Below are 20,767 nucleotides of genomic sequence, written 5' to 3'. Positions count from 1 at the left end.
AAAATAATAATAATAATAATAATTTAAAATCATAAAAAATTGGGAAAAAAAAAAAAAAAAAAAAAAAAAAAAGTAATAATAAAACACTGTAATAATAAAAAATTTTAAAATATTAATTAAATCTTTAATTTTTTTCTTTCAGCTTCTAAAACTTTTTTAACTCTTTCAATTGATTTACAATTTTCTGGACCTGTACAATTTTCAATATTATATGGACTTGAAATTTTAACTTCATTTAATACTATAATATTTTCACCTGACCAATCGCATGGTAAACTAAATAATAATAATAATAAAAATTAGTATATTTTTTTATTATTATTATTATTAAAATATTATTATTTAATTTATAGTTTAAATTAAATTTTATAGTTTTAAAAAAAAATTATTTATAATAAAATAATAGATTCATACGTTCTAGAAAGAGAATTAAAAATTTCTTGAGCTTCAGGGGTAACACCAACACCAATTTTCATTGCTTTTTGAGCAGCTTTTTTAATGACTTCATCTTGTTTTTTAATAATTAATTGTACATTTAAAGATGGTAGTGATAAATCGTTGTTTATATTATTTTGATGGTGATGATTATTGTGATTATTTTGTTTGTTTGTAGTTGATGGTGATGTAACAGTTGGTGTTGTGGTAGTAGTGGTGTTGGAGTTGGTATTGGTTGGTAATGATAAACATTTAATTTCTTTAATCGATGATTCCAATATAATTCTAACTGTTCTCTTTTGTGTTACAACTGCTGGTGTTGATTCATCACTCACTTTTTTTTTTTTTTTTTTTTTTTTTTAATTTTAAATTAAAAAAAAAAAAAATATATTGTTAATTTTTATAATTATTGTTATTTAAAAAAAAAAATAATAAAAAAATTAACTTACAGATTATAATACAAGTAGTAACTGGATCATAATTGAAAACTTCACCTTCAAATTGTTCGTCAGATGTTGTCTTAATTCTAACCTTGAGTCCAACAATCCATGAAAATTTATCTTCGTTCGTCTTATAAAATTTATCTTCCATTGTTGTTTTTATAATTTATAAAATGAATGAATAATAGTTGGGGGAAATGTGTTGAGGTGAGGTTGAGGTATATAAATATATGAGCGTGTGTGTGGTGTGAAAGTAAGATTATATGTAATCTTTTTTTTTTTGTTTTATTTTATTTTTAAAAATAAATTATTATTATTATAAATCCTTCTAAATCACACCAATTGCTTTGTGCTTTGTATTATAAACAATGATGATCACAATTCCAACAAAATTGTCTCCAATTGAAAAATGCAATATGATGAACTTTAAAAAAAAATAAAAAAATAAAAAAAAAAAAAAAAAAAAGTTTTTTTATAAATTTTTTTTTTTTTTTTTTTTTTTTTTTGAAAAAATTAATTTTTTTTTTTTTTTTTTTTTATAAATGAATACTTTAAATGGATTCCAAAAATAAAATTAATAATGGTGTTATTGCTGAAAATCTTTATTTCATGATTAAAAATTTATTTTTATTTTTTATATGGAAAAAAAAAAAAAAAAAAAAAAAAAAGGAAAAAAAAAACAGGGAAAAAAAAAAAAAAAAAGTATTAAAACCATACTTAGGTAATAATATCTTTTTATTTTTTTTATTTTTTTTTTTTTAATTTTTTAATTTTTATTTTTATTTTTTTTTTTAATTTTTAATTTTTTTTTTTTTTTTTTTTTTTTTTTTTTTTTTTTTAATTTTTCTTTTCATCCACACCTTTTGCTTATAAAAAACTTTTTATATCTATATATATATATTTATTTGTTTTTTTATTTTTTTTAATAAAAAAAAAAAAAAAAAAAAAAAAAAGAAGATTTAATTATTTAATAATTTATTTAATAATATTATTTTTTTTTTATATCCCCCCCCATTTTTCATAGTTGTAGAGATTGGATTTCTAGTCAATTTAAAAATAAAAAGATAAAAAAATAAATAGTAATAAAAAAAATAAAAACAAAAAATATTTTGAAATATAGATTTCAAAATAAAGAAGGGTAGGTTTTAAATTATTTAGATTTTATTTATTAGATTTTGAAATTATTCATTTTTTTAAAATTAAAAATAAAATTATTAATTCAAAAAAATTAAGTTTTTTTTTTTTTTAATAAATAAATTCAGGTAGTAATGGAAAATCAAGACTCATCATTATTTTTTGGGGAACCTGATCCACAAATAGATTTTTTCGATTCATTAAGCTCTGGACAAGAACAACAGGAACAACAACAGGAACAACAACAAGAACAACAACAAGAACAACAAGAGCAAACACAACCACAAACACAACAAGAGCAACCAACATCACATTTTGAAGATGGAGAAAGTTTATTTGAGTCATTAGGACAACAAGATTCAAATTCTACAAATACAACCACAAATATTGAATCACCCCCACACCAACAAGATGATCAAAGTTTTTTCGATTCATTCAATTCAAGTGATAGTGGTGTTGGTATAACAAATGAACAACCAAAAACTGAACAACCAACACAACCATTTTCAAACTTAATCCAACCAAACGAAGTCATTGAATTACAAAGTGATGTAATTCAACACCAAAACCAAGTCATTGAACATCAAAATAGTATCATTGAACAACATCAAAGACACCAACATCAATTTAGTAGTGATAGTAGTAACATTGGTATAGTTGATAGTTTAATCGAGAACCCAATTTTAGTAAGCGATAATGTTGTCAATAGTTTATCCGATAGTATAGTTGGTAAAGATGACGACGAAACATCACCTAATAATAATAATATTGATAATATTGATAATATTGATAATATTGATAATATTGATGATAATAACAATAATACTAATAATAATAATAATAGTGGTAATCAAGAAAATGAAAACTTGTCAACTTCTTCTTCAAACGAACATACTCCTGCGCAATCTGAGCCAATAGTGACAACTACAGAAGGCAGTAATAATAATAATGAGAACAACATAATTAATAACAATGAAAATATTTCGAGAGATGATGATAATAGTAATAGTAATAATAATAATAATAATAATAATAATAATAATAATAATAATAATAATAATAATAATAATAATAATAATAATAATAATAATAATAATAATAATAATAATAATAATAATAGTGGTGAGAAGGAAAAGGAGATATCTTCATTCTTTAGCTCAGATGATAATGTTAATAATAGTGAGGTATTATTCTTCAATTCAACCAATAGTGACACAAATAGTAGCGCAAATAGCATCGAAACAGTTTCTGTTACATCTGCAATTGCAGCTGAGGAAAAGGATGCTTCTTCCTTCTTTAATAATATTAGTGCATCACAAGAATTACAACCACAACCACAACCACAACCACAACCACAACCACAACCACAACCACAACCACAACCACAACCACAACAACAAACACAACAACAACAATCACAAACACAACAATCACCAATTACCAATAAACCACCAGTTGTAGAAAAAGATATTTCTTCATTCTTTGCACCACCAGAGATGGAATCACAAAATGATCCAAGTGGTAATATTTTCCAAAGTTTTAATATTTCGAGTAATACTCCAAAGATGGTTTCACAAGTACCACAACCACAACCACAACAACAAACACAACCACCACCACCACAACAACAACAACAACCACAACAACCTCTTCAAACACCAACTAAATCACAACCACAACAAACCGAAAAAGATGTATCATCATTTTTTGGAGGTGGTTCTAGTAGTTTTAAACAACCACAACAACCAGAGAGAGATGTGTCATCATTTTTTGGAGGTGGATCAACAACTAATGAAGTTTCATCATTATTTGGTTCAATGACAATCGATGATGGATCAAACTTTTTTGATCAATTAAATATGCAACAAGAATTGGAACAAGAAAAGAAAAGAAATGAAGAAATCTTAAGAAAACAACAAGAGGAACAGGCTAGACAACAATTGTTACAACAACAAGAATACGAAAGACAACAACAATTGTTACAACAACAAGAATATGAAAGACAACAACAATTGTTACAACAACAAGAATACGAAAGACAACAACAACTATTAAAACAACAAGAATACGAAAGACAACAAATGTTACAAAAACAACAATTTGAACAACAACAAAAGCAACAACAACTACAACAACAACAATTTGGTTTTAATAATAATAGTAATAGTAACAATAGTTTCCAACAACCACCACCAATGGGACAATATCAAAATCAATATCAATCACCACCAATGGGACAATACAACAACAACAATAGTAGTTTCCAACAACCACCACCAATGGGTCAATATCATAATCAATACCAATCACCACCTACACAACAAAATCAATATCAATCTCCACCTTTAAATCAACAACCAATGGTAAATCAATACCAAAACCAATATTCTCCACCACATTCAATTCAACAACAACAACAACAACAACAACAACAACAACAACAACAACAACAACAACAACAACAACAACAACAACAACAACAACAACCACCACAACAACCGCCACAACAACCACCACAACAAAATAACTATTGGAACCAACCACAACCGCAACCACAACCGCAACCACAACCACAACCACAACCACAACCACCATCTCAACATATATCTGCAAACCCTGTTTCATCAACTTCTCAACCAATACCAGCTCAACAAGCACCACCAATGATTCCATTTAGTAATTCACCATCTGGTTCCCCATTTGGAGGTAATGCAATGTCACCACCAATGATTCCATTACATTCATCATCAGGATCGGTATCAAGTAGACCACCAATTAATCATCAAAGAGCTGATTCATCCGATCAATTCTCTAAACTATTGAGACAACAAGTTGGTGGTACCCAACCAAATCCAATGATACCCTCAGTAAATAGTGTTCCACCTACTCCAGTTTCTTCAAATAATAGTGGTAGTGTTGGTAAAAGTAGTAGTGTTGGTAAAAGTAGTAGTGTACCATCATCCGACAATAACAATAATAACCAACAAGCACCACAAATGATTCCAGTTATTAATAGTCCACCACAAATGATCATTCCAACATTTTCTCATAGTCCATCACAAGGATCACCACGTGTAGCTCAAGGATCACCACGTGTTGGAACACCTAATCCAACACATCAACATCAACATCATAGTTATTCAAATATGGCACCACCACCACCACAATCACACACACCACCACCTCCACAACATCAACCACAACCACACACACCACCACAACATCAACCACCACAACTAAATAATAAAAATAATACATCATTGGATAGTAGCAATGGAGCTATTCCATTCTTTAATAATAATGTTGGTATTGGATCACCATCAATTCCAATGTCATCATCTAATCAACAAATCCCACCTCAATATCAACAACCATCATCACAATTTGGTGGTAATCAAGTTATTAGAAATCATTCATTACCAGATTTTTCAAATCATTTCCCCATTTCACCAAATGATCAATTTAATAACAACAATAACAATAATTATCAAGGATATAATGGTGGCAATTCAATGTTTAACGGCCCACCACCACAACAACAACAACAACAACAACAACAACAACAACAACAACAACAACAACAACAACAACAACAACAACAACAACAACAACAACAACAACAACAACAACAAGGTATGATGCCAATTAATAATAATAATAATAATAATAATAATAATAATTTCTTCCATCATGCAAGATCAACATCATGGAATGGTAATGATGCACATCAACGTGGTATTCCATTTTATTCACGTCCACATCCAGTATTTGCATTTGGTTTTGGTGGTAAAGTTGTTTCAATTAAATCAAATTCTGGTATTCAAGTAACTCAACCAGATGGTACAGTTAAAACTTCTAAATATTCAATTCAAATATCACCAATTAAATCATTGATTGGACATAATACATTTTATAATAATTTATCAACGTTCCCAGGTCCATTAACTTCATCATCATCAAAGGATACTATAAACAAATGGATTAGTGAACGTGTTCATGATATTGCATCTGGTAAAATAGATCAACTTTGTTCAAAAGATTCTGAAGCATCGACTATTCTTTGGGAACTTTTAAAGATATTATGTAATAACTATGGTAATCTTATGAATAGCTCCGATAAGGATGATAAATCGGTTGCAAAATCAATTCAATCACTTTTATCCGATAATAAAACTACACCAACTTTATTCCAACCAACTCAAAAGAATATTGGTAGATCCGATGCTGATTCTAGTTTACTCTTGAATAGAGTTCAATCTTTAATGACTCAAGGTGATATCATTGCTGCTCATCAATTTGCTTTGGACAATGAGTTATGGTCTCATGCTTTAGTTTTAGCTCATCAATTAGGTGCTGAAGTTTATGGCCGTACAATGTCAATCTTTACCAATTCCTCATTACCAACTGGTTCACCATTAAAAACACTCTATATTCTTTATTCTGGTAATACTCGTGATTTATTTAAAGATATTCCACAAGGTATTACTAATAATAATAATAATAACAATAATAATAATGGTGCATTCTTAGATAGTTGGAAAGAAAATATTGCAACATTATTATTTAATGGTAAAGCAAATGGTTGTAAAGTTATTGGAGAGATTGGTGATTGTATTTGGCAAGTTCAAAAACGTATTGAAGCTGCACATATTTGTTACCTTTTAGCTGATTATCAATTTGGACCAATAAATAATCCAGGAAGTAGAATTGTATTATTAGGTGGTGATCATAAAATTGATAAACATTTCATTACAAGTGAATCACTTCAAAGATCTGAAATTTATGAATTCTCTAAAATATTAGGTAATTCACAATATTCTTTACCAATCATTTTCGTTTATAAATTTATTTATGCAACTTATTTATGTGATTTAGGTTTAGTTGATTTATCATTAAAGTAAGTTTTATAATTATTATTAATTATTAATTATTAATTATTGATTATTAATTATTATTATTATTATTATATTTTAAAATATTAATATTTAATTTTTTATATTTTTAAAAAAAAAAAGATATTTAAATCATATTAAACATTTATTAAAGAATCATCAAGTTTCAAATCCATGTTTTATTTATCAATTAGATACATTTGCAGAGAGAATTACATCATTCTCATCAAATAATAAATTATCAGCATCAGGTTCATGGATTCCTTCAATCTTTACAAAAGGCTTCAAGATTTTAGGTGGTAGTAATAGACAAGTACCAACTGTTGGTGCTAATAATAATAATAATGAAATGATTTCACCTCCTTCAATTGTAACTGGTTCATCAACCCCAATTTCAACACCAACCAAATCACAACAACAACAACCACCATCACAACCAATTTCTGCTTCTAAATTACCATTTAAAAAAGATGAAGATGATGAAGATTCCTATAGTTCTTTCAGTACAAAACCAAAAGCATCATCAACTAATAATAATAGCAGCAACAAAGTTGATTCTGATTTATCATCAACTTCTGATAATACAGCATCACCTTCATCACCATCAAAAGATGAAAATTCAAATGAAACTAAATCCGGTTTATTGGCTGGCCTATTTTGGAGAAAGAAACCAAAGACCAAAGAAATCAATTTAGATAATAATAATGATTTCTACTATAATGAAGAATTAGGTAAATGGGTTGAAAGAGGCAAAGAAGCAGAGGCAATCGCCGCTAGTCAACCACCACCCCCACCACCAACTGAATCTTATTCACCATCTCATACTGATGGTATGAGTACTCCTCCACCATTTGGTGGTGGTGGTAATGCCAGTCCTCCTTCTGTATTATCATCTTCACCCTCTACAAGATTACCTTCAGGTGGTGGTGGCGGCGGTAGTGGTAGTGGTGGTGCACCATCATCTGATCCATCTCAACCACCAGGTGTAAATAAATACTCTTTGGTTTCTCCAGGTGGTCCAAACACAAGAAGAAAACCAAGATATGTTGATACTCTCAATCAAACAGTTTATACTGGTGGTGTAAATAATTCTTCCTCTCAATCGTTACCACCAAAACCACCAACTTCAACTTTTACTCCATTCATGCCTGCTTTTGATCCTTCTGCTGCTATTGTCGAACAACAACAACAACCACCTCAACCACAACCAATGATGCCTGCTTTTGATCCATCAGCAAATTATGACGTTAATAATCAACAACAACAACAACAACAACAACAACAAGATTTTAATAATCAAAATCAATCACCTCCAATATTTTTTAACTCTCAACAATAATTTAATAAATGTATAGTATACTTTTAATTAATTTAATTTTTTTTTTTTTTTTTTTTTTTTTTTTTTTTTTTTTTTTTTTTTGAATTAGCAAAACTTTAAGTTTTTTTTGATTTATTTTTTGTAAATCTAACAAAAAAAAAAAAAAAAAATTTAACTTAATTTATTTTTTGTAAATCTAACAAAAAACAAATTAATAAAATTTAACTTATTATAATATTATTTGTTAATACCAAAATAAAAAAAAAAAAAAAAAAATTAATTTATTAATAATTTAATAAAACAAAATAAAAAAAACTTCAATTAAATAGTTTTATATTGTTTGTAATCACTTTGCTTCATTTACACAGTTGAATTTTTTTTTTTTTTTAATTTCCAAATTTAATTTAAATTACTGATTTTTAAATAGATTCTTATATTTTTATTAAAAAAAAAAAAAAATGTAATATGATGATTCTTTAATGAAACGCTATTGGTGATTTTTTATAAAAAATTATGGGAGATAAACCGACATTAAAAACTCCACCTTGTGAATTAAAAAGTCTATATTTATTTGATTCTTAAAATAGTTTATCATATTATTGGGTTTCATCATTGTCTTCTTCTTGAATAACTTAAATCAATTTTTCTACTAAGTTAAATTTAGTATTAAAGGTATCAACCATATAGGGTTGGATGGGTGGGTATGCGTCAACATGTGGTCTTTAGGTGAAGTAGTTGTTAATGTATGTATTAGGTGTGGTGGTCCATTGAACTTTAAGGTAAGTTATAAATACTTTATATTTTATAGGGAAAGGATTATATATAATTATAAATAAAAAGAAAAAAATAAAATTTTAGGCAAAAACAGAATAATAATAAATATTTTAAATTTAGTATTTTTAGGTATCAAGCATATGGATTGGATGGGTGGGTATGCGTCAATTTATTTATTTATTATTTAAAAAAAAGACAAATATTTTATTTGAAAACACCATTATTATATTCTTTATTGAATTCTCCAAAAAATAAAAAAAAAAAAAAATTTAGTATGGTAGTAAATAAATTTAGTTTTTAATTTTTAAAATTTGTTCTTTAATAATTAAATAAAGTTGAGATAGAGAATTGATCAGGTTTTGTGATATGAATACAATGTTGAGATCTATAATCCACATCTTTGAAGATGTTCAAAGTGTAATAGTAAACCGTCTGGAGTGATTTCACAAGATTTAATATTTTCAAAAGTTGAAGACCATCTGAATGAGTAACTATTCTTTATTCGTTTAACAAGGAGAATACGAAGATTTGTTATTAAAGTGATATAATTCTTTACACCTCCATTATTGAAATGAATGCTATAAGCCAGAGGGGATAAAAAACCAACAATTGAAGATTGGGTTCCTGCAACATTTTTGAATGTTGTTAGACCACTTTCAAAAGTAACAGCAGCATATAATAGAAAAATGGGAAAAAATAAAATAAAATAAAATAAAATAAAATAAAATAAAATAAAATAAAATAAAATAAAATAAAATTTTTTATTTAATTAACTTAAAAAATTAAATTATTTGTTGAAGTTCCAATTGAAATTTAGGTTTGAAAATGGGTTAGAAAAAATGGGTTGGTTTTTTATTTTTATTTTTTTTTTATTTTTTTTATTTTTATTTTTATTTTTATTTTTTTATTTTTTAATTTTTTTTTCCGCCCTTTATTTCATACAAATATCATTCAAAAAATGGAAAACTATGATGAAGAAAACAATGATGAAGAAATTATTATAGAAAGAAAAAAACCAAGAAGTGAAAATAATAATAATAATAATAATAATAATAATAATAATAATAATAATAATAATAATAATAATAATAATAATAATAATAATAATAATAATAATAATAATAATAGTGAAATTAATAATAAAATTTATGAATCAAAATTATCTCCAGATGAAATTACAAAAATAGTACAAGATAAATATACAGGAGATATTAAACCAACATATAAATATATTAAATATGATTATTATCAATTAGTATTTAGAGCATATTCTTTCTTGGATGATATTGGTGTTGATATTAAACAATGGAATAGACAAAAAGAAGAATTACCAAAACAAATTGAAGAGTATTTAATTCGTTATGGTTTTATCAAGGACACTCAGGTTAATTCCTTTATCAAATTTATTAAAAATAATGATTTGGTTTCAATTGGTTTTAATTCAGAATATGGTGTACCTTTTCTTTCAAGTTCAAAAAAAAATAGAGAATGTGTTGTAAGTGATAGTGATGCTGAAATTGTTCTTAGAAAAGCACATGGTACCAAACACTATCAACGATGGTCGATGGATAGAAATGTAAAAAAATTATATTTTTACTCCCAATGGAATCACATTCAAACTTTTTGTGATGAATGTGATAATTATAGATGTCAAAAAAAAAAGATGAGGAGAGGGAAAGAGAGAGAGAGAGAAAGAATGGCAGATACAGAAGAAAAAAATAATACCGATATTATTCAAAATATAATAACCGAGACTGAATCAGGATTGGTTCCAGTTTCAAACCCTGTGGCGGTGACATCTGGCTCGAAAGAAAATCCAATTAATATTGAGTCATTTGTTAAAATGATGTCAACCATGCAAGAGAAAATGATGTCAACCATACAAGAACTTACTCAAACAATTGCTAATAATAATAATAATAATAATAGTAATAATAATAATAATAATAATACAACAACAACAACAACCAACACAAATAACACTCTACCCCCAACAAATAGTATCGATTTATCACAAATTCCTCAACCATATCAACATTTACAACTTCAACAATTACAACAACTTCAACAATTACAACAACAAATTCAAGCAGCTCAACAACAAGCACAACAACAAATTTTACAAAAAAGTTTACTAAATGTCCTCAATAAAAATAAAACAAATGAAGAAAAGAAAAAGAAAAAGAAAAAAACAAATAAAAAAAAACCAAGGGAAGAAGAGAAAGAAAAGAAAAAGAAAAAGAAAAAAACAAATAAAAAAAGACCAAGAGAAGAAGAAGAGGAATCTGAATCTGAATCTGAATCCGAATCTGAATCTGAATCCGAATCTGAATCCGAATCCGAATCCGAATCCGAATCTGAATCCGAATCTGAATCTGAATCTGAATCTGAATCCGTATCGGAAGAAGAAGAAGAAGAGGAAGAGGAAAAGAAAAAGAAAAAGAAAAAAACTGGTAAAAATGTTCCAATAAAATCAAGACCAAGAGAAGTGGTGGTAAACAAAGCAACGAAAAAGAAAGAAAAGTCTGATAAAAAAGAAACCCCAATAAAATTAAAAAAAAGTAGAGCTGAAAAAAAAAAAATATAAAGAGGTGGTGGTGGAAAATGAATCAACAAATGATGTTATGCGTGAACTTTTAAAGAAAGTAAGTGACCGTAATTATTTGGTGGTATCTGAATTTTTGAATCTACCCTTGAAAGTTGTTTCCAAATTGTAGTGACCCTATGATTGTTCGTGGAAATTATATTCAACCAAAAGAATATCAGTACCAAATAAAAGTGGTGATTTAATTCTAATTGCAAACAAAAGTTCCAATAAGAATGGATGCTCCAATATCAATGCATTTAAACATAATGGTATTCTATCTAAAACACCAAAACAAAACACCAACAACTTCTAATAAAATACCAACGAAATCTGAATTTGAATGACCAACAAATCCATCTCTAAAAAATGAGAATGATAATATAACTTTAATTGGATTTAATAATTTAATATAAATTATTGATTTCTTTTTCTTTTTCTTTGTTAAATTATTATTATTATTATTATTATAATTATTTGATGAAATTGCTGAATTAGTAGTGGGTAATAATAATAATGGATCACTTGAAATTGGTTCAATATCATTTAAAATTTGAATTTTTCATCATTTAATATAAATGGTGAATTAATTGGATTATTTTGTTAATAAATATTATTAAATGAATTCATTTTTGAATTTATTGTTGTTCTTTATGTTGTAGTAGAAGTTCTTGTTGTTGTTGTTGTTGTTGTTGTTGTTGTTGTTGTTGTTGTTGTTGTTGTTGGTTATGATGATGATGTTGTTTGAGGTGAGGTTGGTAGTTTTGAAATTGTTGATCTTAATAATTTTGATTTATTATTTCTTAAATTATTATTATTGTTGTTGTTGTTATTGTTATTCGTTTGAATTTGAGGTGATTTTGGTATAATTTTTGGACAAGTCAATTTAGATTGGTGATTCTGGTGAAGAGTTTAAACATTTATATCCATTTAATGATTTAATTGCGTTAGATGATAATGATATTCATTCACTTTATAAAGTTTTGTTTTTTTTTTTATTATTTTATTTTTTTTTTTAAAATTTAATATTATTTAAAATTAAGAAAAAAGGTAAATAAAGGGTATTTAAAACTCTATTACTCTATTACAATATTTATTTGCTATGAAATAAAAAATAAATAAAAAATTTCAATTAACTAAAAAAAAAAAAATAATTAATTTATTTATTATTAAATAAATTTAATATTATAAAAAATATAAAATTGGGTATTAAATTATTTAATATTATTTTGAAATTAATAAGAGATGCGCAGCTTTTGTATATTATTTTTAAAAAATTGGGTAAATTAACATTTTTTAATTCATTTTGTTTTATATTTAATTGCAGTTCATAATCATAGAAAGTACATCTCCTTTATAGTTTTCAAATAAATATAATAGTAATATGGATATAATTTAAAAAAACAATTGAAAGAATCCAAATATTTATAAGTTTTTTTATTTATTTTTTTATTTTGGAAGAATCAATTTTTTCAATTACTTATATCATTTTGTATTTCATATTGTTTATTGTTCTCAAACTATTATTCTTAATCAATAAATAAAAAATAAAAAAATAAAAATAAAAAATTCTAAAATATATTAACTTTTTTTTATTTTTAAATTTTTTGATATTCAATGTTTTTTTTTTTTTTTTTATTAACACATTTGATTTAGGGGTAAAATTTACATATGAGGTAATGTGGTTCAAAATTATAAAAAAATATAAAAAAATTAAAAATAAATATATTCACAAATTTATTAATCAAAGAATTAAATTTTTTTTATTTTTTTTTTTTTTATTTTTATTTTTTTTTTTTTTTTGTTTATTTTTTTTTCTTTTTTTAAATTATTTTTTTTTTTTTACCCTTTTATTATTTTTTTTAATTATTATTACATTAGTATTAACATATATAATTAATTGTTTTAGAAAAAAAAATAAAAATAAAAATAAAAAAATAAAAATAAAAAAATATTATAATAAAAAAAATAAAAATGAATTATTCATCAGGTTCAAATAATTTATCAAAAATATTAAATAAATTTCAAGAAATTTCAAAATCAGAAAATGATGAAGAATATAAATTTTCAATAAGTGAAGTTATAAGAGTAACTGGTTTACTTTTATTTTCACCAAAGGATGAATCACTATCCCAAGAGTTGAAACAAATAAAAACTGAATTAAGACCTGATCACCAAAAAGAACTTGAAACACTATTATGTCAATAGGTGTACTAATAATAAAAAATTAAAAAAATAAAAATACAAATATAGTAGCAAAGTTTTTAAAAACTGATTAAAAAAAATTTTTGGAAAACATTTTTTTTTTTTTTTTTTTTTTTTTTTTTTTATCTAAGCTTTATTATAAACTTAAGTATTTATTGAAATATTTACTATTTTTTTTTTTTTTAAAAAAAAGAGTTTATTAATTTACATTTATAAACCTAAATCTTTTGCAACCATCTTTGAAGCGATAATATGATATTGAGATTTGTATTTATTAAAAGTGGATTTAGCCAATTCAGGGTTAACCTTATTTAATTCACGATAGAGTGGTCTAACGAATTTCATACGACCTTGAGAGATTAAAAATTCAACAACTTTTGGTTCAATTCTCTTTAAACCAGAGTGAAGACATAATGTTTGCCATCTGAATTTGTATTCACTATTAACGACATCGGTGAAACCATAGAGAGAATCCATTTTCTCTAAAACATCGACTGATAATGGTTTTTCAGAGGTTGAATGAATGAGAGTATCCAAAAAGAGAATGATTTGTTGAGTTTTGAATGATTTAATATCATCTTTGGTTGCATTGACACCTTGATCTTTGATCCAAGTGATTTCAGCTAAATCCTTGGCAACTTTAGCAGCTGGGGAAACAAAGACAACTTGTTCAATTGGCATACCTGGTTTATTGAACCAATCATTCCAATTTACAACACTGATTTGCTCGGATTTACCCTTCTCTGTGAAATATTCAATGAAATAATCTTTCATTTGGGTGGCGACAATACTTTGATAAGAGAATTTGGAAATGTATGATTTTAACCAAGCTTCAAAATCGGCAACACCAACCAATGATTGAAGATAACATAAGAGATTGAAACCTTTTTCATATGGTACAGATGAGAATGCATCATCTGGGTCAATACCATTAAGATTTGGAATTAATGCTGTCAATTCTTCTTGATGTTTATGTGTGAATAAATCAACATCATCATGAAGATGTTTCAAACCATTCATTGCTTCAAAATCAAACATTTCTTCACCATAAAGACGACCAAGAATCTTTCTTTCAACAAATACTGTAAAACCTTCATTTAAAAAGAATTCTGACCAATATTTATTTGTTACTAAATTACCACACCAACTATGACTAAAATAAATTTATTATAATAAAAAAAAAAGTTAGTAAAAACACCTTTTTCTTTTATTTTTTTTTTTTTTTTTTTTTTTTTTTTTTTAAAAAAAAATTAATATTAATACAAACGCAATTTCATGAGCAACAACACCTTCTAATGAACGATCACCAGCTAATAAAGTTGGAGTAACAAAAGTTAAAAGTGGATTTCTATATTTTAAATATTAAAAAAGAAAAAAAAAAAATGTCAGTATTAAAATTTGGTTTGGTAAAAAAAAAAAAATGAAAAAAAAAAAAAACTTACTCCATACCGCCATATGGGAATGATGGTGGAAGTAAAAGAATATCATATCTACCCCAAACGTATGGAGTTAATAAATCTTCACCAACAGCAATGAACTTCTCTGTGTTTGCGAATTCATATTCAGCTGCTGCGACCATTGATGGTTCTGACCATACTTTTGATCTTGGTCCAATTACTCTTGATTCTAAATCACCAACAACAATTGCAATTAAATAAGTCTAAAAAAATAATTAAAAATTAAAAATTAATAATTAGTAATTAATTTGGTATTTTTTTTGAAAAAAAAAAAAACTTACTGGGATTGGAATTTCTTGAGTAAAAGTGAAAACACTTGAATCAGTTGATTCAGTTTTACCAGTTGATAAAGCACTCATTAAAGCAGTTAATGGTTTTGGAACTGTGATTTCAGCTTGATATTTAACTTTATTACTTGGGCTATCTTGACATGGGACTAATGATCTTGCATGAATACTATAAAAAAATATTATGAATTAGTTTACTATTCCTTTTTTTTTTTTTTTTTTCCTTCAATTTTCCCCACTTCCAATCCAATCCATTTTTTTTAAAAAAAAAAAAAAAAACACTTACGCTTGACATTGTGAGAAAAGGTATGGGTGTAATTTACCAGCAGTTTGATCCTTAGTTAACCATTGTAATGCATTTGAATCAACAGTGGTATTATAATAAACTCTAACAATGAATTCTTTACCAACTGATCTTAAACCTTCTGGAATTGAAATGATTAATGCTTTACCAAAAACTTTATGTTCTTCTGAAAGTTTGAACTAAAAATAAAACAAGAAAAAAACAAAAAATAAAAAAAAAAAAAAAGTAAAAAGTAAAAAAGAGTAAGTAATTAACACACATACATATAATAATAATAGTTTTTTTTTTTTTTTTTTTTTTTTTTTTTTTTTTAAATCTATATAAACTTACATTAATTGGATTTGAAGTAACATCATTACAATGAGAGATTTCTAATTGATTAGTATCTAAAATTAAACTTTCAGTACCTTCTTTAACAATTTGTGAGGCAACTTCAACATAACCTTGTAATTGTGATTTTTCAAAGTTTACTGATAATACTAAATTTAATGAAGTAACTTTGCATTCTTGTGGATTTGATAATGATGATGGATCCATTTTAAATAAACCTTCTTCTTTTGTTAAATTATTATTATTTTTATTGTTATAATAGTAAATAAAAAAAGAAAACAATAAAATAATAAATGGAAAAATTTGTTTTTTGAACATAAAATTTGAAAATTAAAAAAAAAATTAAAAAAAAAAAAAATTAAAAAATAAAATACAAAAATAAAAAAAAAAAATAAAAAAAAAAAATAAATAAAAAAATAAAAAACAAAAAAAATAGGAATATTGTCCGCAATGGGTGTGGGGGTTGATCAAAAAAATAAAATGACACTCATTTCCAATTTAAACCAAAATTGATTTTTATATTTATTTAAAAATATTTAATAAATAAATGTTTTATTTTTATTTATAATTATTTTTATGATGTAGTTAAGAAAGCAATTTTTTCAAAATGATCTTTTCTTTTCCTAGTTTTTTTAATTAATTCCAAACTTACAAATGTATCGACTGATTTTATAAATCTTGCCCTAATAAAAAAATAAAAAAATGGTGAGTTAAAGAAAAAAAAAATATATATATATAAAAAAAAATTAAAATAAAAAAAAAAATAAAAAATACTTACTTTAGATTAGGAGTTGGATTATTATCTCCATTTATAATTGAACAAAATGAAGTTAACCAATCAAAATAATTAATATATCTACCACTTCTTAATAATAAAATAAAACTATTTTTTAAAAATATTATTATTAGTATTAAATACAAATTTGTATAAAAAAATAAAATAAAAATAAAATAAAATAAAATGGTACAAACGAAATTGAAAAATCATCCATAGTACCACAAAGAGAATCAATACAGCATTCACATTTTAATTTTCTTACTGAATGTATTAAATTATCGTTAATTCCTTCTGCTGTATGGAAATTGAATCTACTTTGGGTAATGAATACTGTTTGGGTAAAATCAAATATTTCTGATAAGGGCACTGAAACTAATGGAGGATATAAATAATCCCTAAAATTGAAAAAAAAAAAAAAAAAAAAAAAAAAAATTAATAAATTAAAAATAATAAATAAATTAAAAAAAATAAAAATAAAAAATTTTACTCTATAATAACAGAAACTATATCATCTAAAAATTCTCTTGAATAAATTTTAAAATAAGAATCTGTTGGTTTTTGAATATTTCGAAGTTGATGTTCTCTTTTCTTTTTAATGCTCCAATTTTTTTGTTCATTTTCAATTTTTTGTTGTTGTTGATGTTGTTGTTGTTGTTGTTGTTGTTGTTGTTGTTGTTGTTGTTGTTGTTGTTGTTTAATTTCATTTTTAATAGATTTTGATTGTTCATCTGGAGGTAATAATAGATTTTTAAAATTATTTGACAAAGTTCTACATTTTAAAATTAGATTTTCAATTTTCACTAAATCCTGATACTTTTTGCTCTTTGGTGTTTGGAATAATTTTAAACTATTGGTGGCTTTGATAATTCTTTCGAAGTGATGTCTTGAGGTTTTCAACAAATCTAATAATGTTTCAATTGATTGTTTGGATTCTGGATTTGTTAAAATTGTCTTTCTTAATGTTTCATATGATTTTCTATCATTTAATGATATTTTCTTGAGTAGTTCTGAATATTTCAATGTTTTTGATTTTTGGAATTTCGATAGAATCGTATAATATAATTCCAACATTATTGGTCTACTCTCTTTAAATATTATTAAATTACTTTGTAATTTATTTAGTTTTCTATTTGTTGAAATCTTTGAATTTTCAATTTCATCTGTATTTAAAGATGGTAATTTTTGAATTAAGGTTACAAATCTTTGATTTGGTATTCTTTTTGGTCCAAATGAATCCTTATCATTATCATCATTATTACTATTATTATTATTATTATTATTAATATTATTATTATTTTCATTAATATCATTATCATTATCATCATTATCCTTATCATTATCATTACACTCTAAATCACTTTTAATTCTATTATTACTATTAGGTTTTTTTTTATGAAAATTAGAACAATTATCAGAATCTGTTGAAGTATCATAATCATTTCTTTCATCATCACTTGAGTATGATAATGTTTGACATTCAATATCACTTTTGACAAGACTATCGGGTGTATCTTCTTCACCATGTGTTGATACATTATCATTATCAATATTATCACCTGTTCCTACTTCATCGTTAACAGTTGAATCAGTTGAATCATTTTCAGGTTCAAGCTTTATTGTTGAACAACCATCCATATCATCATCATCATCTTTTAAATCAATTTGAAAATTTGAAAGATCTAAAGTCAAATATGATAATCCATTCTCTAAAAAATGATCAATAATAAAATGCTATATAAATAAGAATAGATAATAAATAATAATAATAATAATAAATTAGTATATTTAATTTATTAATAAGTAATATATTTGCATATATACATACTCTTAATACTGATATTGTTGTTGAAAGTGACATATAAGAATTTTTAAAATTATAATATAAATATAAATAAGCTTTTTTACTAATGATATATGGTTGACTTTTTAAAAATAAATGTTTTACTAATTGTTCAAACATTTCATTTTGAGAACGAAGATGAAGTGATTTTAAATTTAATAGTGACACCACTTGATAGGGTAAAACTTTATGAATTGCATCAGCACTTGTTGAAATTGAAAATGATAATACAAATGGTATCCTATGACGATATGCTGAAAGTAAATGAATAAGATCTGATAATACCTCTGAATTCCATGTTTCAAAATCTTCAATAACCAATATAACTGGTGTTCTAACTAACATTATTTCTTCTAATTTATCTTTTTGTTGTTGTTGTTGTTGTTGTTGTTGTTGTTGTTGTTGTTGTTGTTGTTGTTGTTGTTGTTGTTGTTGTTGTTGTTGTTGTTGTTGTTTAAATAATTCAATAACTTCTTGAATTAATGGTATTGAGAAATAATTTGAATACCAACGTGATAAATCTTCAAAATGTGGTGATGGGAATTTAGTGACATCATAATCTTTGGTTAATGAATGACAAATGGTTGAAACGGTTGATTTAAATGTATTACAACAATCAGGATTTAATGTTATGGTTGGTGGTTCACATAAATGTGAACTAATATCACTACTGAATGGTTGATGTGATTTAATTCTCATCATTACATTGGATGGAACCGATTGAAATAATTGTGCAACCTCTGGTGATGATGAACTTGTATAAAGTATTGATGTTGGTATATGATGGATACTGTCATCAATGGATTGACCAATCAATTCTAATGCTATATCTCTAATATCCAATAAACTCTTTTTAGGATACGACATTGATATGAAACTACTAATATCACCTAAAGTTTTGACGCTAACAACTTTAAACATTCGTTCAATTGACTCTTTCAAATCTTTTAAACATTGAACCATTGCTTCATATGCAAGTTGAGTTTGTTTAAAACAACTCCTATCTCCAAAAAATTTTAAAATCTCTTCATTTTGATACTCTTGAATAATCATTTTTTCTTCTTGTTCAATTTTTTTAATCTCTTCATTATTTCCATCTTCTTTTATTTTTTGTTTTCGTTTTTTCATATCTTCATTTAATAAAAAAAATGTAGGAAAATTTAAATCAACATTCTTTTTTACATACAAAAAAAAAAAAAAAAAAAAAAAAAGGTTAGTATAAGTATTTTTTTAGGGGTTCAGGAAAAAAAAAAAAAAAAATATTGGAAATAATTTTATATATTACATTCATAGTAGTTGGATAATTGTTTAGGACTGTTGGATTACCAAAGTATTCATCATCGCTTGATGAATCATCACCACCAACATAATCACCATCATCATCATCATCACCTTTACTTATTCCATATTCACCACTTTCAATAAATTCTTTAGTTACATTTATACCTGTGAACCTACTAGTTCTTGTTTCTAATTTAGCTTTACCTTTTGATATCTCTCCTATTTGATGACTTAATGATCTCTACTCTTATCATTTATATAAAAACATAATTTTTAATTTTAAAAAAAAAAAAGAAAAAAAAAAAAAAAAACATTATATATATTTATATTTATTTATTAGTAAAAAAAAACATTATATATATTTATATTTATTTATTTATTTATTTATTATTGTGAATGAAAAAATTACCTTTTCAATTGGTCCACAATTAAGACATCTAAGGGAGTCAAATACTTTTTTTCCACACGCTTTATGGAAAATCTCTTCTTTACATTTATAACAAACCGCCAAATCATTCTCTGTGCTAATAATACCTTCACAAACTGAGCAATAATTTTCACCCGCCATGTTTGTGATAAGTTATTAGTTTGAATCTCTTCTTTCCTTCTAAAAAAAAAAAAATTAAAAATAATAAAACGGGTGAATAAAAAAAAAAAAATTAAAAATTAATATTTTTTTTTTTTTTTTTGCGCGGGATTCCCAATATT

The 20,767-nt window shown here is 24.9% G+C and overlaps 8 protein-coding genes across 8 annotated transcripts; 4 read left to right on the top strand and 4 right to left on the bottom strand.

Moving 5' to 3' along the window:
- Positions 1–116: 116 nt before the first annotated feature.
- DDB_G0270402 (hypothetical protein) lies at positions 117–1,026 on the bottom strand (the record flags this gene model as incomplete). The annotated part of the gene is made up of 3 exons (XM_641680.1): positions 117–276; positions 415–769; positions 885–1,026. The coding sequence occupies 3 exons, from the start codon at positions 1,024–1,026 to the stop codon at positions 117–119; spliced, it is 657 nt and encodes a 218-aa protein (XP_646772.1).
- A 1,117-nt stretch (positions 1,027–2,143) lies between these two features.
- wimA (hypothetical protein) lies at positions 2,144–8,240 on the top strand (the record flags this gene model as incomplete). The annotated part of the gene is made up of 2 exons (XM_641679.1): positions 2,144–6,906; positions 7,025–8,240. The coding sequence occupies 2 exons, from the start codon at positions 2,144–2,146 to the stop codon at positions 8,238–8,240; spliced, it is 5,979 nt and encodes a 1,992-aa protein (XP_646771.1).
- A 492-nt stretch (positions 8,241–8,732) lies between these two features.
- Positions 8,733–9,294, top strand: DDB_G0270804 (hypothetical protein; the record flags this gene model as incomplete). The annotated part of the gene is made up of 3 exons (XM_641678.1): positions 8,733–8,778; positions 9,060–9,150; positions 9,189–9,294. 3 exons carry the CDS (start codon positions 8,733–8,735, stop codon positions 9,292–9,294), a joined length of 243 nt encoding a protein of 80 aa, XP_646770.1.
- A 657-nt stretch (positions 9,295–9,951) lies between these two features.
- On the top strand, positions 9,952–11,580 carry DDB_G0270400 (hypothetical protein; the record flags this gene model as incomplete). Its single annotated transcript, XM_641677.1, has 1 exon — positions 9,952–11,580. The coding sequence occupies one exon, from the start codon at positions 9,952–9,954 to the stop codon at positions 11,578–11,580; it is 1,629 nt and encodes a 542-aa protein (XP_646769.1).
- Positions 11,581–12,215: 635 nt separating this feature from the next.
- On the bottom strand, positions 12,216–13,224 carry DDB_G0271082 (hypothetical protein; the record flags this gene model as incomplete). The annotated part of the gene is made up of 2 exons (XM_641676.1): positions 12,216–12,355; positions 13,221–13,224. 2 exons carry the CDS (start codon positions 13,222–13,224, stop codon positions 12,216–12,218), a joined length of 144 nt encoding a protein of 47 aa, XP_646768.1.
- Positions 13,225–13,551: 327 nt separating this feature from the next.
- DDB_G0271080 (hypothetical protein) lies at positions 13,552–13,785 on the top strand (the record flags this gene model as incomplete). Its single annotated transcript, XM_641675.1, has 1 exon — positions 13,552–13,785. One exon carries the CDS (start codon positions 13,552–13,554, stop codon positions 13,783–13,785), a length of 234 nt encoding a protein of 77 aa, XP_646767.1.
- A 207-nt stretch (positions 13,786–13,992) lies between these two features.
- Positions 13,993–16,367, bottom strand: lkhA (leukotriene A4 hydrolase; the record flags this gene model as incomplete). Its single annotated transcript, XM_641674.1, has 6 exons — positions 13,993–14,935; positions 15,050–15,130; positions 15,225–15,442; positions 15,521–15,695; positions 15,813–16,009; positions 16,161–16,367. The coding sequence occupies 6 exons, from the start codon at positions 16,365–16,367 to the stop codon at positions 13,993–13,995; spliced, it is 1,821 nt and encodes a 606-aa protein (XP_646766.1).
- Positions 16,368–16,734: 367 nt separating this feature from the next.
- orcC (origin recognition complex subunit 3) lies at positions 16,735–20,627 on the bottom strand (the record flags this gene model as incomplete). Its single annotated transcript, XM_641673.2, has 7 exons — positions 16,735–16,843; positions 16,939–17,043; positions 17,133–17,333; positions 17,426–18,669; positions 18,764–19,951; positions 20,064–20,300; positions 20,469–20,627. The coding sequence occupies 7 exons, from the start codon at positions 20,625–20,627 to the stop codon at positions 16,735–16,737; spliced, it is 3,243 nt and encodes a 1,080-aa protein (XP_646765.2).
- Between the last annotated feature and the right edge of the window lie 140 nt (positions 20,628–20,767).

This window comes from Dictyostelium discoideum (assembly GCF_000004695.1).
Source record: "Dictyostelium discoideum AX4 chromosome 1 chromosome, whole genome shotgun sequence".
NCBI classification, from domain to species: domain Eukaryota; phylum Evosea; class Eumycetozoa; order Dictyosteliales; family Dictyosteliaceae; genus Dictyostelium; species Dictyostelium discoideum.
This window is presented reverse-complemented; position numbering and strand designations above follow the sequence as displayed.